Consider the following 27,630-nt stretch of genomic DNA (forward strand, 5'->3'; position numbering starts at 1 on the left):
GACTATGGGTGTTGGCAGCAGGTGTGTGGCACGAGTACACTCGACTGGTCGGGTTGCGATGCCTCCATGTATCAAGTAAGCCATAGCTCCAAAGCATCTGACCCATTGCGTCTCTGATTCTGGGTTTGACGTCTAATTTGAGGGGGTATCTATCTAAATCCCCATCAAGGGCACAATTAAAGTCCCCTGCAATAAGTAGTTCTGTGTCTGGGTCCAGGTCTAACTGTCCTAGCACCCGCCCAAAAACTCACCCTCATCGGTGTTCGGAGTATAGATATTGACCAGGCATAAGTTACGTCCATCCAGCGTCCCCGACACCATCACGAACCGCCCTTCCGGATCCTGCTTAGTGTGTATGGCCTTGAAAGGGACTCCCGGTGCCACCCAAATCAATGCACCCCTGGCAAACCCCGAGTAGGACGTGGCGAAAAACTGCCCCCGCCATCTACGTCGGACATATTTGAGGCAATCACCCCAAAGGTGTGTTTCCTGTAGCCAGGCTATACTAACCCCATAGCACCTGAGGTTAGTGGCCACCCTAATCCGCTTAATCATGTTATTGAGCCCCCTGACATTCCATGTTATGAACTTATCAATCAATTAAATTCTTACTTTATTCGGTTATTAAAACAAAACAACCATAAAAGTTCAGATAAAATCACAGTTGTTAAAAAAACGATACATATCAAATTCATCCAATGCACCAAAGTCGACTCATCACATTTCAGAATATAATAGATTTCCGAGATTTAATTATTTTTTTTTAAAACGAAGAAATCGATACAACGGATAAAATATTATCAAGTTTCCGTACAGCTAAAAAGGCAGGGCGACAGCGATTTCAATAAGGGAACAACCCATCTTCGTCTAGGAATTGAATAAAATTTACAGAAAAAAAGGATGTGTATATCTGATTGTTCTGACAAATCATCGCATGGACATTTATTTAGATGTTTTTAATTCAAAAATCATTCATGTCGGGGAAGCTGAGTGACCTGAATAACAAATTAAATCTAAAACGATTTAATAGGAACCTCTCATAGTCACTCATTTGTAATTTAACATATGGCTGCATTTTACTAGAAATCACAATTTGCTTGTGCGCAATCACCGTTTTTTTCATCATTTCTGTGGTGGTTCTGTGCTCATACAAGTAACTCATGCACTTTTCCTACAGGGCTTTCCTGGGGATATTACACAAAGAGGATGGTTCATCATAATAATTTGCCAAACCTAAGTCAGTGATAAACTTCTTCACATAACATAGTCATCCGATCTTACCACCATTATCTAACCTAGTCACGTTGTTCACAATGGAACGGTTTAATCCACATTCCTCGGGGGTCCAGACCCTATGCCATAGCAGTACCGGGGCCACCTTTATGATGTCTTCTAAATACGGTCCGCCGAGTTCTGCATGGCAAACAAATGTGGAAACACTTTCTGGAACGGCTAGGAGGTATTTCATGAAGACGTTTTCCACCACCTGTAGTGATTTCGCATTTGCATATCTCCACAGTCCTGCGCCATATGTCTCAATTGCTACGCAAGTAGCTTTATACACAATTAGCATCTCCCCATTAGGTTTTCTGCCCATCTTTTTGCTAAAAAATTTTAAGGCCATTATTGATTTGCAGAACAATAACTTTCTGGTCTTGATTGTATTATTTTATAGACCCGTATGGTTGAACAAGACTCCTAAATAAGAAAAAGTTGGGGTAAAATCAACTGGGCAAGAACCAATAAAAATTGCCTTTCTCTTTTTAAGTGCGCCCGAGCCACAGGTCATGGTAAAGGTCTTTGAACAGTTTTTCCTTAGGTCCAAACCTGTCATGAAATCTGCAAAGGAGGTGACTATACTTTGCATGGCCAATGGAGTTCTGCACATCAAGACTGCTTCGTCGGCATACAACAGTGCTGGGACTGATCTTTTCCCCACCATCGGCATATCCTTACACTCCCTTAACAATGTAATCTCAACATCATTAATATAGAGCGTAAAGAGAAACTGAGCCAAGACGCAGCTTTCTCGTACTCCCCTAGCGATACCAAATGATTCTGTGCATTCACCATTTTTCCCCTGTCTAACTCTGGCGGATGCACCTAGGTGAAGTTCCCGGAGAAAATTAATAATTGATGTTTCTACCCCTAATTGTTCCATAATCAGCCAAAGTTTGCTGTGTGTGACGCAATCAAAGGCAGACGATAAGTCTACAAAAGTTAAAAACATGCGACCATCCTTGGCTTTTGTATATTTTTCTATTAGGATATGCAAATTCAGGCGTTGGTCAATGGTACTGAGCCCTTTCCTAAAACCATATTGCAAATCACTGATTATTGTTTTTTCGTTAGCCCACGTTTGAAGCCTGTTTAAAATCACTCGACCAAAAACCTTAATGGTGGAGTCCAGAAGCGATATTGGGCGATAGCAATGGCAGCTTGCTCTGTCCCCCTTTTTAAATATTGGTACTATGACCGATTCACACCAGGAAGATAGGAGGCCATTCCGAGATGTGGCATTAAGAAGTCGGTGAGGATCGGGCCCCAGAGACCAACATTATTTTTGTATAAATCCACCGGGACCCCATCTGGACCGGGTGCCTTGCCTCCCAGGCTTGCATTAATACTAGCATTTACCTCCGCTAGGGAGATACCCGGAACCAAAGTGTTCTTTGAGTGACAGTAATCTCCATTTATATTATACTGTGCTGAGCAATCTTCCTCTTGACTCTCGACAGAGCATAGTTCTGAATAATGCTTCACCCACTCTTTCTCAGTTATGGCTACTTCTATTCTGGCTGAGACATTATAATTTAAAAAAAGGGGAGTTAACAGCTTTCCAAAAAGCTGCAGTGTTTCGGTTTGAAGATGCTTCGCACAAAGCGTACCATGCTTCTTTTTTAAAAATATCTTTTCTCTTTTTTAAAGTCTGCTTATAGACATTTCTAAGGACTTTAATTAATGTGCTATCTTTAACTGGGGCATTTAGAGCATGTTTAAGGTTCGAGTAGGCCTTAGTACAAGACGTGTCAAACCAGCTTGTTTGGTTCTTTTTAACGCCTTTTACGTCAACCCATAGGCACTTCTTAATTTGTGAGGCAATTAGTAGGAAATTTTTTATAATATCAGTGTCTTCAGTATTCACATCCGTACAGGCATAGAATTGGGACTCACAACTCTTTACTAGTTTTTTAAGTAAGTCTTCGGGGACAACATTAGTCCAATTGAATTTGCCCCTCTGCTATTAAAGGTGGCACAAAAGGGAATCTCAGGGCTAGCCAATCTATTCGCAAATCCCATATCACACCCAAAGATGGCTTCGTTTAGGTGGTCCCACACTTGGTGTGCTCAAAATGGCTCAGACTGGTATCGTTATCCAGCATGACACCAAAGGTTCCTCTCTCTCCTTTCTCACATAAAGAACAGTTAAAATCCCCTGCCCATATAACGCAGACATCTTTACGGCTTCCTTCCACCATAGATTTTATATTGTCGCCTAAGGACTTAAAAATATTGTCCACGTCCTCTGCCAGGACATTATTATAAAAGTTTACCAAAACCAAGGAAACACTTTATCTATGACAATCCTGATAATATGATAATGCATGTTATTAAAACAATCTCTGCCTTAGTGCATTGTAACATATTAGACACATATGTGCATAAACCCCCTTTGGCCCTTCCGTGCACGGAACTAATGGCTGGGGAGATAAAAGTTTTAAAACCGCAGACATGATGAGGTGTCTTAGTCCAGGTTTCTTGAAGGCTCACAATCTCATAGTTGTTCACTAGGTTAACCCAGTTTTCATTACCCAGTTTTGACCTTAGGCCTGCGATATTCCAACTCAGAATTGGTCTGACTAACCAACATGTCCATGGTACACTTAGGCTCCAAGTTGTCCTCTAGGGATAGGTTTGCATCTGCAGTACTCTCATTCAATGAGTCCGCCCCGTTACTCTTGGATTCCCCAAAACCTACCCCATCCTTTGCCTTAATCTCATTCAGACCCAGATTATCATAAGCTCTCCTTAGGCTACAAGATCTCATAGATGGTATGGAGTTAACAAAAGGAATATCTAAGGCAAGTCAATCAATATCCTCCAACCCTTGCAACATGTCATAACGATTAGAGATTGGTTTGTTAAACATCGCACCATTTCTATCCCTAAACTCCCCTGCTGCCATAAACTTGCTGTGGTCATGCCAGAATGTATAGACGGGTAAAAGTTAGTCAAGTCCAAACTTTGGATCCCACCATTTGTTCTATGATTATTCCAATCACAGATATACCTTATAGCACGTCTGTCTCTAAAATTTACTATTATACAGTCCCCAGGAAGATCTTTTAATTTATGTCCAACCCAACCCACTCTGCGAACGTATAAGATTTCTGCGTGTAAATGCCCTGGGAGGGGTCTATTAGTATTCAACCAGAAAACAACCTTATTCTTCAGTTCTGAATAGTATTTCCCTCTATTGTTTTTCAGTTCTGGCACCCCAGTCAGCACCACAGTATATGGCGCAGACTGTGGTGGCAGGTCAATACGTGGGAAAATAGTCTTCTCTTTATCGCCACTGATCTTTCCTTCTTCCTTATGAATAATGTCACCAGCCCGCTCCCCCCGCTGTATCCTTCACAACCTCCCTCTCTGCCACCTTCCTTTCTGTATTTTTAGAGGCCTGTGCCCTATTTCCTGGTGGCAAAAAGCGTTGACCAGGGCGATTATCACCCTCAGTCGGCAGAGTAGCTGAGCTATGTAGTGCCTCTGGGATATTAATGACTGTAGGTGGGCCTGGGCCAGGACCAAGTACACCTACACTCTTAGAATTAGCCTCGAGATTTTTCAATGAGTCACGATTAGCTAGGGCCGTCTTTTCCAGACTCCCTATTTTATCTGTTAAAGTTTTAATTCTTTCCAGCAGAGGTAAAATTAGGGATTTCATCAACTGCTCAAGATGGAGGATAAAATCCATGGGATTTGGAGGCAATGTCTCCTGGTGGGATGATACCGGTGATGGATCTACATCTATGGGACCCCTGGGTGTGCTAGTTGGTAATGGCTGGGATTGCATAGCTGTGTTTCCTGTTTTTTTAATGTTTTAGTTTGTTTTGGGCATCTGCCCTTTAAGTGGGTACTTCAACCCTGCTGTACAATCGACCTCTATGCCAGACCGCCCCAGTGATACTTGGGTGTTAGAGTAATCTCGAGCGGTAGCCCCCACCATCCCCTCGTGATTATGTATTTTGGGCGCTGTATCTTCTGGCGTTACTGCTGACAATATTGGGCCCAAGGAAGAGCGCCTGTTATAAGCAGGTTCTAGCGACAAACCGTCCCGCCTATAGACCCAGAGGTACCCTTACTTCCTTTCCCCAGTCTTAACACCATTTTATCCCAGTCGGCTGTTTTCCCCGCCCACAGCAGAAAACAAATACAACGTATATCACAAATACAATAATGGCAACTAGCAGCCAATGTCTTACTTATCAACGAATGTTAGGGGGGGCCCAGCCCAGCCTCCTCCGGCCACTGGCGGCCCTAGACTGCCCGCTCTTTGCCCGAGCTTAGCCCGGCGCCCGCCCGCTCGCGTCCCGCGTGGCGGAAAAAGGATGCTGATTATATCCAGTAGGAGTGGGCTGGGCTGCTGTAGTGCTGTTGTCTCCTGGGACTGAGAGTCCCTAGCGCTGCTTCTCCTGCCGCTGCCTGCTGCCAAAGGTCGAGTGTCCGGTGCACTGCGTCTCCCGCGGAGCGGGAGGCGCAAGGTCTACTTCAATGCCCAGTAAGAGAGGGCGGGGCTGCTGTAGCGCTGTTGTCTCCTGGGATTGAGAGTCCCTAGCGCTGCTTCTCCTGCCTGCTGCCAAAGGTCGAGTGTCCGGTGCGCTGCGTCTCCCGCTGAGCGGGAGGCGCGAGGTCTACTTCAATGCCCGGTAAGAGAGGGCGGGGCTGCTGTAGCGCTGTTGTCTCCTGGGACTGAGAGTCCCTACCACTGCTTCTCCTGCCGCTGCCTGCTGCCAAAGGTCGCGTGTCCGGTGTGCTGCGTCTCCCACGGAGCGAGAGGCCCGAGGTCTACTTTAATGCCCGGTAAGAGAGGGCGGGGCTGTTGTAGCGCTGTTGTCTCCTGCGACTGAGAGTTCCTAGCACTGCTCCTCCTGTCGCTGCCTGCTGCCAAAGGTCGAGTGTCCGGTGCGCTGCGCTGCGTTATGAACTTATATCTTTGTGTATCATTCACCATTTGTCAGTAGCTGGTGGTAGCGCAGCACCCTGCTATTACACCAGGGACCCCCCAGAACCCGGCAGTGTGACCCCCGCAAATACAAACATCGCGTGTGTCTTGCAATAAAGCTACATTGTGACCCGGCAGCCCACCAACCAAACCAGAACAACCAGACCAAGACCCCCAACACCCCCACCCACAGGCGGTAATACTGCATTCTCCTAACCCAACCCTGACTCAGAACCCCGCTCCAAAACTCCTCCCACCCTCATACCCCCTCAATGAGTACCAGAACACAGAAATTTCACATTCCCTATTCCTACGAAATCCCCCTCCCCCTAAGTGTCGAGCAGCCGACTGACTGGCACTGCGTGGCCCGGCCCGACCGTAGGTCTAGCCCAGTCGCCTCAGCACTCTACAGCCGGCCAATTGAGTCAGTAGCTGGTGCAGTAGAGCAATCACTGCTAAAAGCATATTGCAAGCCTCCCCCCCTCCCCGCCCCCCTAGTCTCTGGGCAAATGTCCCCAATGCAAGCCTCTCCCTTCTGGATCTTCCTCCCGAGGGCCATAAAGAATATAGAAATACTCACATGACCCGATTAGTCTGACTCTCACCACCGGGATTGTCAGTCATTTCGCTCTTGTGTCCTCCCCAGCCGGGCTAGGGGCACCGCCCGACTCAGACTGCATTTCCTGTACCAAACACAATGGGGAAAACTGGTTCTGGGTCGGAATCGCCTCCAGTTCCACCCGAAGAGTGCCATCTGGCCCCACCCTGATACGTCCCCCGTCTTCTGGATCCTGCCCTCCCGGGTGCCGGGCTCCCTTTCCACCTCGCCGGTTCCGATGCCTCCCACTTCGGCATCTCTGTTCCTGCCAGTCCTGCGTTCGGTCATGGTCCGCCAGACCCAGCGAGTCCATCCACTCCTCCGCCTCCGACGGGTGAACAAACAAAGAAGTGTGTCTTGTCTCCGTGCTGTACTCGGATTCTGGCCGGAAACAGCAGGCTATATTTAATGCTCTGGCTCTGCATCCTCCGCTTGACCCTTAGGAAATCATTTCTGAGATCTTGTACCTTCCTTGTATAGTCCGAGAAGATATGAATGGCCTGGTTGTCATACTTGGGGGGGGGGGGGGGGGGGGGGGGGGGGGGTCCGTGGTTCGGATGTGCTGAAGGATCGTGTCCCGGTCCCTGAAATTGAATAACCGGGCTATTATGGCCCTAGGTGGGGATCCCGGCATTGGGGGCGACCCAAGAGTCCTGTGCGCCCTCTCCACCGCAAACATTTTGGAGCGGCGTATATTAGGGAATACCTTGCCAATCCAGTCCTCAAGAAAGAGGTCCGCCACAGGCCCCGCCACCCGTTCTGGAAATCCCACGAAGCGAAGATTATTCCGCCTGGACCTCCCTTCTGCGTCCTCCGCCCTATCCTCCAGCCGGGCCGCGTGCTCCTGGAGAGCTGCCACCACGTCCTTCAACTGGGGAACCTCAGAATCCAGTGCGCCCACATCCTTCTCAGTGGTGGTAACCCTGTCCGCCACTTTCCGAAGGTCCAGGAGCAAATGGTTTATATCCATTGCCATCCCGTCCATTTTGGTTTCCGTCACCCTGGAGTCCCGGATCGCTGCCAAGATGTCGTCTTTGTCCCGGGCCGCAGCCTCCTGGCGGGCCCCTACCTCCCGAACAGTTCCGAGTCGCTCCATCACCGTCGGGCCTGGGACCATGTATTGCATTCTTTTATTTGATTGGGCTCCTTGTGTGGGCCTGTCCTTCCCCATATCTAGAGCGTCCTTTCCAGAATACCGCATCAGGGAGTTGTGTTGACGGGAGGCGGGGGGGTTCCCTGTGCGTAGCCGCCACCCCCGGGTCACCTAGGCGGCCTTCGCGACCCAACCAACTGTCCTCCAGACCCCACACATGGCCGGGACCGCCCCGTGGGCCACACTGCGGTCTCACTGACGATATCCCAGGCTCCTTCTCGTAGTCCAGGCCGGCTACGTACCATTAAAGGGTCTCCTCCAGCCCCACCACACCACGACTCAGCAGTGACCCCTCCGTCCGGGTGCCCAACGTGCTGGACGCCGCTCAGGTCCTCCAGGCACAGTCCGCCCGACGCCACCAGGGCGACTATAGACCACAACACACCGGTTCCTTGGAGACCCCTCACCAGCCCTCAGGGTCTCTCCCAGTTGTTCACCATTCGTTGGAGCACATTCTGTCCCCCCTGCTACGGGCTCGGGGACCGCCCAGGCACACCTGGATTGCAACAGATGGGGAAAATGATACATCTGGCAGGCCGGTCCTCAGCAGCAGCGAGGGAGTGCACAGGCCTCCGCACCCCCGCCAGGCCGCCACCGCCGGGATGTCCTCAGGCCCCTCTCCTTCTCCGAGATTGTCACGTGGAGGCCTTCCTCAGCCCACCACCGCTGCACACCTCCAACAGCAGCAGGAGCGGCAGGGCCTCACAGTTCTCCAGCGGAGGGGGGGGGCGGGGGGCAGTGCAGTCATCACCCGCACAGTGTATGGCATGGGCCTCCACTCCGCCCTCTGGTAGCAAGAACCAGGGCGCACGCAGGCCCCACAGCACCGGCCTCACGTGAACGCCACCATCGATTCCGCGGCGGGCAGCCCGTCAGCCGTGCTCCACGGCCTTCAATTACTGGCACTCTCCCGCAGGGTCTCGCTCCTCGTCCCGACCTCCGGGAGAGCAGCCCCTCGCACTGATGCCGCCTCCAGTTCCGCGGCGCGTCTCTCCCTCACCAGACCGCAGTGGCCCCATTTCCAAAGCCGGGCTCCGGCAGGTCCGACCAGGGCTGCGCACCGCCCGCGCACGGCAGGCAAAAGCGCAATCACGGCTCCGGGTGCATGGGGGGGGTCAGGGGGGGCCCCCTCAGCAGGATCACGCTCTAGCACACCGCTGCACCAGGATTACTTCAGGATTATTCTATAATGGGGCACGTCTAGTCGGCCATCTTGTTAGGCCACGTCCCCCTTGAGATTCATTCATACTTGTATAGTGGCGATAATGCATTTTCCCAAAGGAAAATGGAGGGATAGTACTTTGAAGTTAGATATAAAAGGACTATAGACTGGTGTATTATGCATTGCAACTTTGTATGTTATGTAGTTGTTAGCTTATAGTTCCTTTTGGATCCTCGCTTTTCTCCAAGTTTCAGTTCTTATTCCAGCATAGACTTTGCGTCAGTTTTGTGTCCTGTAGCTTCGGTTTGTTTCTGGTAGTCAGTTTTTTTCCTTCCAAGACTGAATCTGCTTTTAGTAATTTCAAGCTTATCTGTTTAATCTGGAGCGGGAGATTGATGCTGGAGGTGGCAGGCCACACCTCCGGTCTAAGAACACCATCTAGTCATCGCCTAGAAGACCTGTCATTTTTGTGTAGGTTTGCCACCCTGTATTATCTTTGAACCCTGAGTTCCTCTTAGAGCAGAGTTGACACTCGCCTTTAAGTCCAAACCAAATTTGAGCTCAAAGGTCTTCTTTCCACATGGCACCACCACACCTGCCTCCATGTACCTCTCCATCACTCTTCCATGATTTAGTAATCTGTTGTATGCTTTGAACCTACAATGTATGGAAGTGCTTGATAAATGTACTCTGTAAAATGTGTGTTCTCACTAGCATTGCATTGCAATCAAAACACACACATTGCATTTGACAACAAACCCTAAAGAAGGCTGTAGCTGCATGAATGGAAAACCTCACCACAGACTTCTATTCATGTTCTGTTGTGTCCCAATTACTTAAGGTTTACTCTTGTTTTCTAGTGGCTCAATGACATAGAAACAGACCGTCGGTACAGCATGTGGCCATCAAGTTACCAGGAGTTACTGAGGCCTGCATTTCCTGGAGTTATACGTCAAATCAAGCGCAATTTCTTCAACTTGGTGAGTTTTGAAATGTAAATTTGTGTAGTGCAGTTTTGTCATTATTTTTCTGTCAGTGTTTTAATAAATGAACGTAATTATTTGTATCTAGATCATAACTTGTAAAGCTATTTTCCCTTGTTGGAACTATGAAGTAGTTGAGAATGGACTGCTACCTCCATTGTTAACTTTCCTCATTCGGGAATATCTGTGGAGTAGTAAAGTCTCTTGCCTTCTTATTGATGTTACTGACTATATGAAAAAGCAGTCCATGTCTTATGATTCATATTTGCAGTGATCGATGGTAGTACTATAATATATGTTACATGCTTGCGGTGTCCCTTTTATATTTTTAGGATATGCATAAAGAACTAAAGAATCCTTTATCTGTAATGTGCAAAATTTCTTACCAGGAAAAACGGTCCATAATACCTGATGATAAGCATGTACATTTATTTGCAATTTTTAGCATATGTTTGGTAGAAGTAATAATCATAAAATCAACAGTGCTCTGGTGGCATTACTTTCTTTCTGTTCATTTGTGGAGGGTAGTTTGCGTATGTTGCTTATATCAATGTATTCTGCTTAGCTCATCATCTAGACTCAAATCACAAAATAGTGCACCCCTCAACATAGATTAATAATATGAAGAAAAAATGTATACTAATTGATAAATTAAATGTTTATTTTGTTTTTATGGGTATTGAGAAAAAAATAGTATTTGAGAGAAGCCATTCTAATGATCCTTACATCATGAACTCTTTTGCAATAAATTGTTCACCTTGAATAGTTTGCACCAGACTTATAAAACCAACTTATAAAATACCTTGCTTGGGGAAAAATGTCATCTTCCTGATGGGTTTTTCCCAACTACTCCTTTTATTTTATTAAAGGAGAAGTCTTTCCCTTTAAATCCCTCATGTTGTTTCCCACTGCATGTTGTTGTTTGATGGATGTTTATTAAATGTACATATAACACATTACACAGTGTGATCCTCCTGTTCCTCCGCCATCAAACCAAACGATTAACTAGGTCCCCCCTCCCACCCCCTCCCGCACTGCTGTCTTCATTGTACTTCTATAGCTCGGAAAGGTACCGCCCCATGTCAGATCGTGTGTAAAATTCCGCCACAGGTGCCCCTGGCAAGGCCCAACACATCCATAGACCATTCTGCCCGCTCCATATCTGATAGCAGAGGTGACAAACGGGTTCATGATATTGTTGTGTATGTTAGTTATGCACTAGGGAGTTAATAGCTTGTCACCACATATAAGGAATCTCCCTTCCCATACTACACCAGAATTGGTGTATCTGGGACGAAATAGGTGTATGTGTACTCATATTTTTCATGTCATAATGATGACAGGCTTAGTCATCTAGTCATGAACCTGTCCAAAATATACAGTTTTCGGAAGCAATATATAAGTTCTTGTCCAGTTTTCAAAATCACAGTAACATTCCACATGTCATTCTTTTAATACAAATATACATATATATTTATCACATATTTGTGCTAACCACTTACATGGTTCAATAAAAATTTCTTTATGAAATTGATTATCGAGACACTCTAGTCAACAAGCATTCCTTCTATACCGAACATCATCATTTGCCATAATAACCTTCTTATGGAACCCAGTCTAATGTTCATGTGATAGATGTTTTCCACTGTTTGCTTATTCTCAAAATCCACCATGACCAGTATACCACAGCCTTCATGAGATTAACCTGTAACATGCAGGTTCCCCACAGATTTAAGTTATTGAAAGCAGGCGCATGGTGGCCACAGCATTGAACAATGATGCAGGACTGAACAGGACCATTCCACGTATATTTGCAAGATTTAGGATCAATAACTCGTATCATCTGCAATAGTCCAGTTTTCTTTCAAGGTACTCTTGCTGGACAAGTGTAAAATGACTATAATTGAAGTAATCTGATAGTCGGTACATTTACAAGGAGCATTGGTATCATGCAGTATCCCATGTTAAAGATTAGTACCTGTCTACTATTGATCAATTTGTGTTCTCACATTGATCAGTGCAAGTGCTTTAATACTGGCCCTTCTCTAGAGAAAACCAATCACCCTTACTTACCATTAGTGCAGTTTAGTAATCATTTGCGCCACAGACCCTACGTTTTAGTGTCCGAGAGTGACCCTCAGTTGATAGTGTTGCTAGTAGGTGCTGGAGACTCATATGGACGATTATTGCCATTGACCCACAATAAATTGCCAATTTCTTCAAGTGACCAAAGTACCAGCAGCCCATAGAGATCTTTACTGCCACTCTTTCACAGTGAACATCAATGGCAGTATCTCAAAGCATCCCTCCAGTCTGCCAATGTTTACATGAGAAATCCTCAAACTGGAGGGTTTGCTTCGGGGAGGAGGGTTGCTTTAATTGATCTCGGGGTATGGCAGACTCTGTCAAGACTAGTATATAGAAGGCGTGGGAGGGGGATCGGAATACTAAAAAGACCAACACCAAACTGAAAACAGTGCTGTTTAAGTGGACGAAAACAGAGTCGCTGTAAGTCACTCTGTAATGTCTTTTAACACTCATGTCCTGAGGGAGAGCAGGTGCCAAAGTGTGAGGGGATAGTCTCTTCCTCTATATTTCTGACAAAGTATCGTACAGTGGACACTTTTATATTTCTTTCTTTCTATGTATTTTGTTGCAATTTTAATAGGGATACCTGGAGTTAACTGGAGTGTTTCACTAGTTAAATATGTATGTTCAGAATTGCCAGTTTTATTAATTTTACGGAAAAATAGATTTGGCATTCTGAGGGTAATATATATTTATATATCAACTTATGGCTGCCTTTTCTTCAGGCTCTTATCTTCTCACTCTCCCCTCACTCTACATAATCCCTTTCCTTTCTCTTATTCCAATTGTTACTAGTGTGGTACAAGGTTGTTGTCAAAAGGATCTGCAGCATTGTCCTTCATATGTATCTGAATGACACATATATTGTGCTCCCACCTTACTCAGTGTAGCAGGGACATCACCTTTTTGGGCCTGTTGTTTTTTCCACAAAACAATTGTCATCCCGTCCATACATTCTATTAGGTCAGCGGAAGCAAAGACCGATAAGTTCCAGAAAGCCTGAAACCATGAAATGAAAGCTAGGAACTGGAAATATAGAGTCCTGTCGATAGAGTAAGCCAGCATCCCTTTCCCTATACCTTTAACCTACTCTCCACTTTCATCCAAAGCCTTATCATTTTTTCCTCCACCAGCCCTGATCTCATGGGGCAGGGGTATAATTAAATAGGAAAGAAGGGTTTGCTTTGTGAAATTTGCAGGGACATTGCCAAATGTAATGGGTTTTATGATCCTACTATGCCAATATTTTAAATTTCTATGTATGTGAGTGATAGCTTCATATTGTCATGTGAAGATATATTTTTACTTCAGTCAAACTATATTCTGAGGACAGTCGAAACTAAAATCTTTAGACACAGAAAAGCATTCTGTAATAACGTGTACGTACTATGTGGAATTTGGATATGGCTGTGATGGCAAGTAAAAAACTAATTTATTATTCAAGGCAATGTAAATCCTCCCTAGGGCAAATACGCTCTTTCATCTTTCCTCTTGTGTTGTGTTTATCGCTGTTAAAATATTACTGGGTATCAAGACATCTGCTATGAACAAAGATGTTGAATTAGTATTAAGATATTCATAACATGAGCTCAGTTAGTTACTGCTATTAGAGCGGTAGTGATTAATGGTGCAGAATACAGACGCAAGAATATCTGCCATCTGCTAATGTTGCTGAACAGATTTGGAAGCCCTTGCAGAAACGGCTTTGTTTATGCCGCGTCTAACAAACAAAAGCGTTATGGCCAGATGACCTTCTGGCATGTTGGCTTTGGACTTTTATGCTTTAGATTATTTCATCACATGCAGATTAAGGTTTGTTTGCCCTTTCCTAATTGCTACTCGCGGTTAGAAGGCATGAGCAAGATGAGCAGTGGGAGATAAAGGCAAAATAAACAAGGCATTGAGGTTTAAGTTGTGTATTTCTGTACTATTATTTTTTTTCATTCAATCATCGTAATTCATTATGCCACTGCTCTTTTGATTTAATTAGAGAGTTTGCAGAGGAGCCCTTTGCGGCATTTAGTGTGGCAACCAGTGACAGTTTTTAGGAGTTGCACAACATGCTTCATTCAGTGTTACTCTGAGAACAAAGGGAAGAGCAGCGTAGGACACCCGTGAGGTTTCTCTGGGAAGACCACATGACTATGATTCAATGTATAAAATGGTCCTATAAAGTACCCCTCCATCACTTCACAAAACTGCTAGTGTAGTGTAAAACTCGCAGATGACCACGAAAGTTGTGGTCACAATCTTGCAGGAATCTTAGATCCTTCGCTTAGTGCAGCACTTTTGTATCCTTTATCACAAAACGACATTTTGATGCTTGCAGGACTATAAGGAGAAACACGGATCAATTCTTTAATACACTATGGCCCTCAGCTGTCACCTCACAAAGATAACTGTAAAGAGTGAAAAAGGATTCATTAGGTTTCATAAACTGGGAATAAGTAGCTTATTGGTCGCTTTTGGAAAATGATGTTGAGAAATTTACTGGATCCAATCTGAAGATGCTTGGCTATCGCTTTGTGTGTTTCTTTCATTGGATTCGTTCTAGATGATAGGTAACACTGCGTAGTAGAAGAGATGGTTTTTCAAAAACCTTTTTTAAGTCTAAGCTTAACTCAGTAAATGTGCAACTTCCACTGGAAGCAGTGGTGTCGCCAATATGTACATTTTAGATCATAGGGAGCTGGAAAGTGATAGAATAATAAAAGCATTTGGTAGATGTGTGCGATGCATATTGGTTTATATATATTAAAAATTAAGAATGATCCCAAAAATATTTATGCGCTCTAGTTAAACTCTGCTATATGTTAAATTCACCGGTTGGATGCACAACATTCCCAGATTTTTAAATGTAATTTATCATACTAAATGAGGAATGCCAGATATCGGCATCTGGCCTGATAATGTGTGTGATCCAAAAATTCACTCAAAAATTATAAAGTTGATAGTCAATAATGTAATGAAACTGAATTTACACCTACATTTTGTATTGGAGATAATATTTGAAGTGAGAGCCAGGAGAGTCTGGTTTCAATGATAGAAAGCGACTGGTGATTGAGTGTCTGAAAGTACCTGCATCAACTTAAGAGAAGTGGTTACAGGACTTAATAAAAAAGTAAAAATAATAGTTCATACCTGGCAGCAATTAGTAACCTTTACTTCCACGCTTTAAAAGATCTGAAATAAGTACCCCTGCAACAAGGAACAACAATGACTGTTCATCAGTAGCACAGTGACAGTTGCAGGGATTTGATGACTGTTTTCATGAACACAAGGGATGCAGTTTTGCAAATTGGAACTTTGCCAGATATCCTGTACTTTTTATTTGATTGTACTTACTTAACATTGAACATCAATGAATTGCGTTTTCTTGAAACAAGGTGGAACTGGAATTGAACTATACATTACAGTTAACCTGAGCCAGTATTGTAAACAGATAATGCTTATTCTCTTAATTCATAGTAACGTGAACACCTCTACCCAAGCTATCTACATTTTTCCTCTCAGTAGTCACTTGCTAGTGCATCCAGAGATAATGTTAAGAACTGTGTACAGTGATATCAGTCCAAGGTATTATATTGATAAATGCAAAGACATTTATGGCCATGTCTAAAAAAAAAACTGGCTGAGCATTGTTAAATGGTTAATCAGGTTTGCCCACTATTGAACTTAACTTTGAGGTTTTAGCTTAGTATTTTTTATTTTTATTTTAGAGCGTATTCCTTTGTGGTCACTTGGGAATGCAATGTTTTCTTGCTTCTGATTTGCGTTCAAGCAGAAGCCGCATTTATTGAGTTCGATTGAATTTAAGATGCAACCCATCATGATATTTTCTGCTTGCAAACCCTGCACTCCTGCTGGATCTTTTGAAAGCAAATTTCATTAGTTTGTATTTCAGGAATTTCTTTATGCGCAAGATGTTGCATTCTGTCCCCAAGCTTGGGATCATTGTATGCCACAGTCTGTGATCTTGGTTGTTCTGGTATCTTTCACTGTGTTTTCACACTTGAAAAATTGTTTCCTAATCAAATACGTGCAAGTGGAGCGCAGGTTCTGCGGCTTACATTGTGTAGGCGGGCTGTGTCTGCAGGTATCCTGGCTCTTTAAACGTTTAAGCCTTTCATTCTTGTGTGAGTTGTATCCAGTGGAGTGTCTTTCAATGATAGTTTTATGTTTTGCATTTGCAGGTACCTAGCACATTTTGGACATTTGTTCTTGACCGTTCTGCAACATGTAAATTTGTGTTTTTTTCTTGGGGGGGGGGGCTGGATATGATTTAGTAGTCTATGTGCACCACCACGAGGGCCTTTGTCTGCTCTACTCTGGGGCCAATTTAAGGTGTCACCAGGGTTTTCCGGAGTAGGGACACCTGTGGACTGACATCATTAATTATACTGTATTAATTTCGGGGCATTCCAGTAAAAATAATGTTCTTAGTGAGATAAAATATTGAGGTGTCTTTAATTTTTTCTGGTAAGTGGAGGAATTCTTAAGTTTGGAGACCATCCGAAAGGCAGTGAATTGGCACAGTTGCTTCATATACCAAAGTCTAGGTATCCTGTTTCTGTTGCAGAAGTTCTGTTTGGGAAACATCTGTTACTGGCATTACAATGCAGTGTCTTTACAACACAGTCCGTACCACGATACGACGTTGCCACAAGTTCCATTACAACACAAGTCATCACAACAACGTGCTTTAAGGAATGCAGTGTTGGACTGGTGTTGGATTTTAAGTCCAACACCTTCCCTACTGATACACTAACTGGATTTTGAATAGTAATTTAAACGATTCCAACATCCAGCGCCTCCCTAAAGCAAGTTGTTGTAATGACTTGCATTGTAATGGCACATTGGTGATATTGACTGCGTTGTTAAGTCATGCATTGTTTTGGCATTTGTGGTTACAGATGCTATTCCTATGTTTAATTCAAAAGCCTATGGTTCAAACGTGGTGATTGTACAAATGTGGAGAAGCGTGGCTCAATGGTTAGAGCGGCAGACCCTGATGCAGAAGTCTGGCTTGTGACCAGGGTTCAATTCCCGCCTCGCGGCTCTTGGACGCAATTTCCCCGGACCTGATAATTCTCGCCTCGGTGCCTAGTCTAATCGTGGGTCCCACTCTGTGACTCTGGGCAATAGCTTGCTTAATCTCCACAATGGCCCCAGAAGCGCTGTGGATGCCTGGCTTCACCTTGGGGGTGCCCAGGAGTGGACATTTCACAGGAAAGCCAGGATGGGTTCCACAGCGGTATGAAAACCGAGGCCTCCGGGTAGAAGTGCGCTATATAAATACTCTACATTTACATTTACATTTACTTAGAAAGACGTGTGTTTGTTTTGAAAATGGATTTGGGTGTTATCAGCATAAATTTGGAAAGAAGGAAGAATTTACAACAGTAACAAGCAAATGCAAATAAAAGCAACATTTATTATAAATTGGTAAATATCCTCTCTGTGATTTTCTTTGTATGGAGCAAAAAAGACTAAACACTGATAACCCCTGATTGTTACAATATTTCAAATACTGGAAATCACTAAAGAAGCCACCATAATCCTCGACAAATAGGAGCTGAAGCAAAGAAAGACTGAATATGTGTGGTGCAATATAATTGGCTACACATTTACAAGTCACAATTTCATATGAATGTGCACTTAGCACATTTCTCGAGTAGTGTGACAACATTAAAATAAGTGATGCACTTGACATAAAATTCAAGAGTGCCTTTACTGTAGTACTGATGCTTGTACTCCTTGACTCAATTATGATATAACCCATACAAAACACGTACGTGTCATTTGCATATATGGAACTATTTGAGCAAAATTTTAAATCATTTACACCTACTCTTGCATTACGAAACGTCTCTGGCTTGGTTCAAATCATTTCAAGGGATAAAGTAATTCAATGGTCTTCTTGCATCTCTCTTCTAGGTTTTGTTCATTGATCCTGTGGCGGAATATGCTGTAGAATTTGTGAAGCTAGCTGAATTATTTTATCGGCACAATGTTCCTCTCAGGTATGAACAAAAAATGTAAAATGCATCTTCATACTTGTTATTTAATATGATCCTTTATTATTATTTCAAGAAGCCTGTTTTGTTGAAAATCATAATTGGTCTCAGCTAATTGGTTAAAAGTTCAAAATCGTAATCTAGTATAATAATTATAATCTGCCTCTGCATCACAATTATTTCAGACGTTCTGTGGCGATGGATGCCCAGAGATACTGCATTAATCTTCTTAATTTTATATGCTACCCTTTGTCTGCGATTTATGTATGTGAGAATCATACCTTTCAACTCATACAATGACACAGTGTGACACACAATAATGGCTCCCATGACACGGCCACCCGGTGAGGAGCCAATAGCCACTGTGGCAGGGAAAACGAGCTTAAACCCACTGTAAATCGTGGTTTTCTAGCTTGTTTTCGAAAGGCTTTGAAGCATTAACGTCTATTAAGGGTTGAGAAAACACCCCAGGACATCCGCACCAGCCTCAGCAAGCTTTTTTAGGTCGAGCCTGGGCAGCGCATGCACTGCTCTGCGAGCCATGCTGTGTTTGAGTATGGACTTGAAGCTCCGCCCACTATCTGCCCATATTTTTTATTGTCTTGTGTCATTGTCCCTTGTAAATGCTGGATTCTGAGTCATTATTAGGCTTGTTAGTCCCTCTTTAGTACCGCCTTGTCTTCATTTGTAACCTTCCATGAGGACTGCCCATTTTACTTCTGTTGATACAGGCTATTTCTTATTTAGTCTTAAGCACTATTTTCTTTAATGCGTTTCTCCTACTGCAGGCAGGACATACTTTTCTGCAACTTTCTAAGTAGCCCGGGACAATGGCGGCTGCTTCTTTGAAATGAAATAGGTCTCACATTTACAAGAATTTGAGCTATTAGCATTGTAAATGGCAATGCCATTTATTAATGTGCTAGTTATCAAAACAGATAAATAAAAGGCATTGTCATTTACAATGCCTATAGCATAAACTCTTGTAAATGCGAGACCTATTGCATTGCAAATGCTTGTTTTTTAAGTTTGGGAGGAGGTGGTTTTTGGGCGGGATGAGGTTCAAAAGTGCCTCCTGCGTACTGTGAGATTCTTCTATAAGTTGGCAGGTAAGGTGAATGGTGCAAACGTCCGACAAGGACATGCTCAACTGCAGTGAGAACTGGAAGCAGGTTAATGCTAATCACACTTAAAGCAACATGAATGAGGATTCACAAATCCTACCACCTGGGCTATTTTAGGTGTATGTGTTCTTTTCAGTAATGGCTGTACGTGGTGCTGCTTGTGAGTTTGTCTTTTTAGTCGTAACAAGGGAACCCAAGAGGTACCTAGGGACCATGGGCAATTAACTATTACAAAGAACAACGGTCCTTAGGATTAAGAACATGAACAATTGAATAAAATATAGACTGCAGTCAGTACTATATCAAAATATTTCAGTACCCAGCCGGGCCTGAAAAGTTTTATTCAAATATAAGCATAGATAAGCAAGACCGCCAGAGGGGTCCAATTCATTAACTGATAAGGTACAAGCCTGTACCTATCCAGAGGACACTCAAACAAGGTTCGGGAGTGAGAAAATAGGAAAGGAAAAAAGTTAAAGAATATCAGGCAAAGAGAACGTGGGAGCCAACTGTCCCTTGCATTATTACCACAATTTTAAAGCAAGTTCGGACAAACAATTACTGTAACAAAATTAACACAATGGAAAAGATTACAGAATTGCTAAAAGTGTCTACGACGTTTCGATCCCTGGCTCCTAGGACTTTGTATTAATTCGCAAAACTGGAACGTCACAAATGTTAATGAGAAAGGGTGTACAATCCATGTTGGGCACTCTGGCATGTTGCTAAAGAATAACATGTGAACTCCTGTGTATATTGTCTGGCACAAGTGCTGTGTTTAAACAAGAATTTCCTTTCTTTCCCTTCTCATTTTTCCCATTTTTCCTATTATGAACAGGCGCTACAAAAGTACAAACAGGCAAATTAATACAAAGTCCTGATGATGATCCCAGTTCACTAGGAGCCAGGGATCGAAACGTCGTCGACACTTTTAGCAATTCTGTAATCTTTTCCATTGTGTTAATTTTGTTACAGTAATTGTTTGTCCGAACTTGCTTTAAAATTGTGGTAATAATGCAAGGGACAGTTGGCTCCCACGTTCTCTTTGCCTGATATTCTTAAACTTTTTTCCTTTCCTATTTTCTCACTCCCGAACCTTGTTCGAGTGTCCTCTGGATAGGTACAGGCTTGTACCCTATCAGTTAATGAATTGGACCCCTCGGGCGGTCTTGCTTATCTATGCCTATATTTGAATAAAACTTTTCAGGCCCGGCTGGGTAATGAAATATTTTGATATAGTACTGACTGCAGTCTATATTTTATTCAATTGTTCATGTTCTTAATCCTAAGGACCGTTGTTCTTTGTAATAGCTTGTGAGTTTGTGGCAGAGGTGCCCTTTGTGTGCCAACGGTGGAATGAGAGGCGTTCAGTGCTTAACATGAACCAGTGGTTTCCGATTTTCGGCACTTGCACTTAATGTCAATTCCAGCATTTATGACAGTATGCCACTTGGTGGCACTGTCTATCTAATTTAGAGATCACCATGACAACATTGTTTATTAATTCAATATAAATGAAGAAAAAAATGACTAATTTGTGCTTGCCAATGCATCTTAATAGCTTTGGGAGCCTGGAATAGTCATAACAGCTGATTAAGCTGAACTCAGACAAGACGGAGGTCCTCATCCTCATCCTTGGGTCGACTCCTGGTGGCCGACTGCACTAGGAGCACCCCCTACACCCACCAACGACACAAGCAACCTAGGGGTCATCCTCAACTCCACCCTCTCCATGACGATGCAGGTCAACGCTGTCTCCTCCTCCTGCTTCAACACTCTCGGCATGCTTCGCAGGACCTTCAAATGGATCCCCACTGAAACCAAAAGGGCGGTCACCCAGGCCCTCGTCAGCAGCAGTTGAACTACGGAAACGCACTCTACGCAGGAGCCCCGGCCAAACTTCTGAAACGGCTCCAACGCATTCAGAACGCCTCTGCACGCCTGATCTTCGACATCCCTCACCGCAGCCACATCACAACCCACTTGAGAGACCTGCACTGGCTCCCCATCAACAAGAGGATAACCTTCAAGCTCCTCACCCACGCACACAAGGCACTCCACAACACCAGACCAGCGTACCTCAACAGCCGACTCAGCCTCTACACCCCCACCCGCCAGCTCCGCTCCGCAGACCACATCCTGCCACCGTCGCCCGCATCCGTAGAGTGACCTCCGGCGGCAGATCATTCTCCCACCTCGCCACCAAGACCTGGAACACCCTCCCGATCTGCCTGCGGCGGACCCAAAACCTCCTAACCTTCAGGAGACTTCTCAAGATCTGGCTCTTCGAACAGTAGCAGTGCCCCCTCCCCTCTAGCGCCTTGAGACCCTCACGGGTATGTAGTGCGCTTTATAAATGCTTTGATTGATTGATAGATTGATTAATTGATAACTGTCACATTTGTAAGGTTGTAAAGGTTAATAGTTGTGCTGGTGCTGTCATTGACAGCGCAGGCAGTGACAGTAGGTGGTGCAGGCTGCAGTGAACTCCTGAGGAAGACGTGGAGCTAATACCAGAGAGAAGGACTGCATTCTTGTCTCCCACCACTAAGTGAGTTAGTGGATTCGTTTATGGAGGGAAGGATAGAGTGATTAATGTGAGTAAGCTTGTAGGGTCAGTGAACAGAATGAATGAGTGAGTAGTATGAGTTAGTGAGAGAGTGAGTAATGTTAATGAGACACTTTGCAGCCCGCAACTCACAACTCACTTGATGTTCAGCACTTTTGCAGAGGCCGCCGCACCCTCCCGTAAGGGTGGGGGAGGCTTGAAGGCCGGCGCCATAACCCTCGTGGTGCCACCAGCGGGGGTAAACTGGTTCTGGGCGCCTTGATGCGCCCAGGAACCAGCGGAAGCGGGGTGCGCACCAGCCACCCGACCGGAAGTGACCTGTTGACCTGAGCGCCCCCAAAGGGCGCCCAATGGTCAATCTGGCTTTATTTGAACCCCCCAATCAGGGGGACTCACCTGAGGCCTGCATGGAGGGCTCAAGAGGATTTCAGCGACGCCGCCCTCCCAGCAGAAGCACAACGCATTCGAGGAGCTGGGAGAACGGCGCGACAGCAACAACGACTGAAGGAAAAGAGGCGACGCTTCGAAGGACGAAGCTGAAGAAGGCGAGGCCACGGTTGGAAGATACAGGTCATCGTCGCCGAAGACGCCTCGTGGAGTATGGCGCGCCGTGCCAGCTCCCCCGAAGCGAATATCAGGTAAAGCGGCAACAAGCTCAGAGCCCGGGGTAAACACACGCAGTTAGCTGTGCCCCAGCCGACGGCCTGACGCAGACACGAGAAACCAAGAAGCCACACAAAAGTGCGCAGACGCTCACGACATGTCGGAAGGCCAGCCAGACGAGAGGGCAGAGGTACTGATGAAGATCCGTGAATTATCGGCCATCCACGGTGACGACTGGCTCCACCCTCACTTGGGTAAAGGGAAAGAAAACAGACCGGTGGAACAGGCAGACGAAGAACCAGGGCCTTCCGCACCCAAGAAGCTGAAAAAGACGCCGATGAAGAGAACATCCAAGAGGAATCCTCCGAGGAAAGTACGGCAGAAACCTCTTCCGTCGAGACCGGAGGACAACGACCAGGGCGAGACGACCAGCAAAAAGAAAAAGGGTGAGCATATTAGCAACATCGTAAAGGAATGTTTAAAATCGCTGGCGCCGGGGCTACTTAATGGCACAGGGCAAGGAGTGGCAGGGCCTAGGGAGCAGCGCGCAGAGGAAGCGGCAGGTCTCACGTGGCATATGGTCGATCCGGGGTGGGCCCGACAAACAAGAGTGCAAGAGCAGGTAAGCTTGTCCGCCCAAGGTGAACAGATTTCCCCGCTACCCGGGTGGGGTTACGGCCCCGTTTCGGGAAGCCCACCTCCGAGCGGGGTAGTCAACGATCATTACATCAGGCCATCCCCTGGTCCGGCGTCCCTGACTACGAAAGCCACCGGCTTGGCATGTCTCATCCCTCTTGCGGTAAAAGAGAGGATATGGCGCAAGGAATTCATAGACATATTTTCGCTGCTGGAAATACAGCTATAGGGGCTCGATCTAACCACGTGCGACAGGAAGGAGGAGGACAGGAGAGAAAGGCGCGGGGCCAGAAAGGAGCGCACTTTCGACAATCGGCTAGATGCGTTCAGAATCATGGCATGCATTATAGTGGAAAGGTTCCCCCATTGCGCTGCTGATTTGTGGCTGTACGAGGCCAACATCCACCTAGCACAGAGGCAGTTCCCTGGGGATGCCTGGTTAGAGTACGATAAAGGGTTTAGATTAAAAATGCAGAGGCACCCCGAAATGGAGTGGAATGAGGAGGATGTCTCGGGGTTCATCCACAAGATGCTTACAGCTAAGGAGGTTAGGGCCTGGGCGGGCAAAAGCGACCAGCCCTTTCGGAGCTCATACCAAAAGGGGAAGAGTGGTACATATCAGAGGCGGTCGAACGGGAGATCGTACTCCCCAACCGCAACTAAGGCGATCTGTTGGAGATACGAGGCGGGGGACTGCTCATGGGGCTCCTCTTGTAAGTTTCAACACGCATGCGCCAGCTGCGGGGGCAAGCACGCTACCGCTGCATGCAAAGGTTCCAAACACGAGTCGAAAAGGGAAAAGAGAGAAAAGAGCAAGAAGCGTTAGCCCCAACGCAGGGGGAAGGGGGGACTGGTGGACATTAGTAAGTGCCAGCTGGCCAGATCCCCCATTATTACACAACAGCTGCGCAGATTGGCAAACAAATATCCGAACAGAACAGATGCCAGGATACTGGTAGAGGGCTTCGAGCAAGGCTTTGTTATTCCATTCCGGGGCCCGCTCCCCTCGGCGGGGGCGAGCAATTTGAAGTCGGCAAGGCAACACCCCGAGGTGGTTAGTGCTAAGATAGAGAAAGAATTGAACCTGGGTAGAGTTGAGGGCCCCCTCCCAAAGGAAGTAAAAGAAGGCATAGTCGTCTCCCCGCTAGGCGTGGTTCCCAAGAAAGAAGAAGGTCAATTCAGGCTGATACACCACCTTTCGTTTCCGGAAGGTTCCTCCGTGAACGACGGTATCGACCCCGAAGCTTGCTCAGTGGGCTACGCGTCAGTCGACGACGCAATTGAGCTGGTGAAGGCGGCAGGCATAGGAGCCCTCATGGCGAAAGCGGATATTGAATCGGCGTTCCGCCTATTGCCGGTCCACCCCTCCAGTTTCCACCTACTGGGTTTCCAATGGGGCGAGGAGGTGTTTATTGACAAAGCCATGCCCATGGGCTGCGCGATATCATGCGCATATTTTGAGCAGTTTGCCACTTTCTTAGAATGGGCGCTTCATGACCAGCACCAGGAGGGTGGAAAACTGCACTACCTAGACGATTTCCTGTTCACAGGCCCGGCAGGTTCCTCAGTTTGCGCCAGCGCATTGGCAGCCTTCGAGGATCTAGCCAGGTCCCGAGGGGTCCCCCTCGCAAAAGAAAAAACGACAAGCCCGACCACGAGGCTCACGTTCCTGGGCATAGAATTGGATTCTATAGCAGGAACGGCCAGGCTGCCTCCAGACAAAGTAAAGGAATTTCGCGAGGAGGTATCGAAGCTACGGGGTCGGAAGAAAGCCACCCTGAGGGAGATCCAAGGAGTGATAGGTAGACTTAACTTCGCGGCTCGGGTAATCCCGCCCGCCAGGGTATTTTCGAGGCGCCTAACAGGGCTAACGGCCGGCGTCACCCACAAACACCACCACATCAGATTGAGCGCAGGCGTGAAACAGGACCTGCAGGTGTGGGACGAGTTCCTACAAGATTTCAATGGGGTGCGGATTTGGAGAGAGGGGTGGGTAACGGCCGAACAGATAGCTCTTTACACGGACGCAGCCGGAAGCCTGGGTTTCGGCTCGGTCCTGGGAAACAGTTGGTGCGCCAGCCAGTGGCCGGAGGAGTGGCATGCTCAGGGGCTCACTAGGAACATCACGTTTCTCGAGCTGTTCCCGATAATTGTAGCACTGACCATCTGGAGAGAAAAAATAAAAAACCTGAAACTCACGCTGTGGTCAGATAACATGGGAGTAGTGCAGGCCATTAACAGAGGTGCAGCGAGATGCCCGGACATGCTGAGGCTAATGCGGCGGTTAATTAAATTACAGCTGGAAGGGAATCTGGAGCTGAAGGCACGCCACGTGCCAGGGTCAGAGAACTCGGCAGCAGATGCACTTTCCCGGTCCCAAATGAAGCGGTTCAGAGAACTGGTGCCCGGGGCGGACAGGGAGATGACCCCCTTTCCACCGTCCCTCTGGGACCTGGGGGAGTAGACTTATCCTGGCTAATAGGGCAATCACTTACCGCGGAGGCAAACAGAAGATACAGGACATACGCAAGCACGGTAATGAGAGTTGGGGGTCTAAAATCGCTGGAAGACATGGCAAAAACTCGCACAGCAGTGGAGAAATTCGTACAATGGGCATTTAAGTCGAAGAAAACGAGATCGTGGGCCCAGGCGCATTTGTCCGCCATCGCCCATTTTGCCAGGCTTTATACAGGCGAGGACCCCACTACCTCGGCCTATTTAAAGACGGCCCTAAAAGGCTGGAGAAGGGTTGAAGGCAAAAAGAAGGACAACAGGCGTCCCATCAATTTCGCCAAGCTGGGGCAGCTCCTGGGAGCCCTCACAGGCTTAATATCAGACAAATATGAGCTGCTACTATTTAGGGCGGCATTCACCACGGCTTTCTTCGGAGCATTCCGAATCAGCGAATTAGTAGCCCCCAGCAAGTCGGGCCCAGCGCAGCAATGCCTGCAGGCAAGAGACATTAAACCAATGGCGAAGGCAGTGGAATTAACGCTGAGACAGTCCAAAACGGACAGGGCAAGGAGGGGGACGACGATACGTCTCCATTGCATCCCAGAGGCTGGGCTCTGCGCGGTATGCTGGCTATTTAGGTACATGGGGGCACGACCAGCTGGTGAGGGCCCCCTTTTTATACATAAGGATGGAAGGAACCTGAGTAAGTTCCAGTTTACAGCCATAATGCGCCAAGGCCTTGGTAAAGCCGGGTATCGCGCGGCATTGTTTGCCTCTCACTCATTCAGGATCGGCGCAGCGACCTCGGCAGCGCAGCATGGCATGCCAGAGGACAGGATCCAGGCGGTGGGCAGATGGCGCTCCAGGGCGTACAAGTCGTACATACGCCCTCACCTCGTGTAAAAAAAAAAAAAAAAAAAGAGAAAGCCCCGAGGGGGGAGAGGGGGAGGTAGTCACTTTGGGATGCCGCACGGCAGGGTGATAGCCCCCTCGTAAGTACACACGGTGCGCAGAAGGCCACCTAACAGAATGCTTTCTCTCGACAGGGGGCCGCCCGCGGCTGGTCTGGGTGGTGGGACATTCATTCGTGTCCCGAATGGAGTCTTGGTGGCGGCAAGGGGGCCACAGCATAAGCAGGCCCAAATCGACGTACATCCGCTGGATAGGGCAGCCAGGTATGAGATGGGAGCAGCTACTGCCGACGCTGGACGGCCTCATGGCAGATTCGGCCTGGCTGCCCGACGTCCTGATCATCCACCTTGGGGGCAACGACCTGACCCGGCTAGGGCGAAAAGCAGTCGGGCAGGCCATCCAAAAAGATCTCCCCAAGACAGCAGCGTGGCTGGGACCCACAACGATAGTCTGGTCCGAAATGATCAGCAGGAAACATTGGAGAGGTGCCGATTCCAACAAGGCCGTCGATAACGCAAGGAGGAAATTAAATGTCGCGATGCACAAGTTTTGCCTCGCCAATGGCCTGGAATCAATCCGGCACGGCCTCATCCACCCGGGCTGCCCGGAACTCTACGGGCAAGACGGGGTGCACCTCTCCGAAAAGGGGATGAAGGTGTTCTGGGATAACTTGTGGGGTGCAATGACACTCGCAGGTTGCAACTAAAAAAAAAAAATAAATATATATATATATAAATAAATATGGAGAAAGGTGGGAGCCACGAACCAGGTGCAGGGGGGGAGCCGCAGTGAGACGTGAGCCTCCCTGCGGCGTGGCGGAAATCATACACTGGTTGGCTAAGAAAACACACCGGCGGGCGGTGTGTAAGAGGATGGCCACTCACTTTTGAATGCCGCACGGCAGGGTGACGTGGCGGCATAAAGGAGGGGAGTAACAGGAGGAGACGGCACTCGCGGCCCAGACCCGGCCGGACGGCAGGGCGCAAATGGTAACGAGCTGGGGACCTAACTCCCGACAGGAAAGCTCCCCTCCGCAACACGCAGAAGGCGTGGGCAACCAACCACTGGAGCACCAATAGACTGGCAACAAACTAGTTTGTGTACAAGC

At 46.7% G+C, this 27,630-nt stretch overlaps 1 protein-coding gene across 1 annotated transcript in view; it reads left to right on the forward strand.

The window, feature by feature from the left end:
• UGGT2 (UDP-glucose glycoprotein glucosyltransferase 2) overlaps window positions 1–27,630 on the forward strand; it is a 1,432,652-nt gene that overhangs the window by 556,773 nt on the left and 848,249 nt on the right. The window contains exons 13-14 of the mRNA XM_086936163.1: window positions 9,997–10,116; window positions 18,145–18,230. Of these exons, the coding sequence (XP_086792289.1) occupies window positions 9,997–10,116; window positions 18,145–18,230 (206 nt within the window). The remainder of the gene's footprint in view (window positions 1–9,996; window positions 10,117–18,144; window positions 18,231–27,630) is intronic.

The sequence above is a fragment of the Lissotriton vulgaris genome, chromosome 8 (assembly GCF_964263255.1).
Source record: "Lissotriton vulgaris chromosome 8, aLisVul1.2, whole genome shotgun sequence".
Classification (NCBI taxonomy): domain Eukaryota; kingdom Metazoa; phylum Chordata; class Amphibia; order Caudata; family Salamandridae; genus Lissotriton; species Lissotriton vulgaris.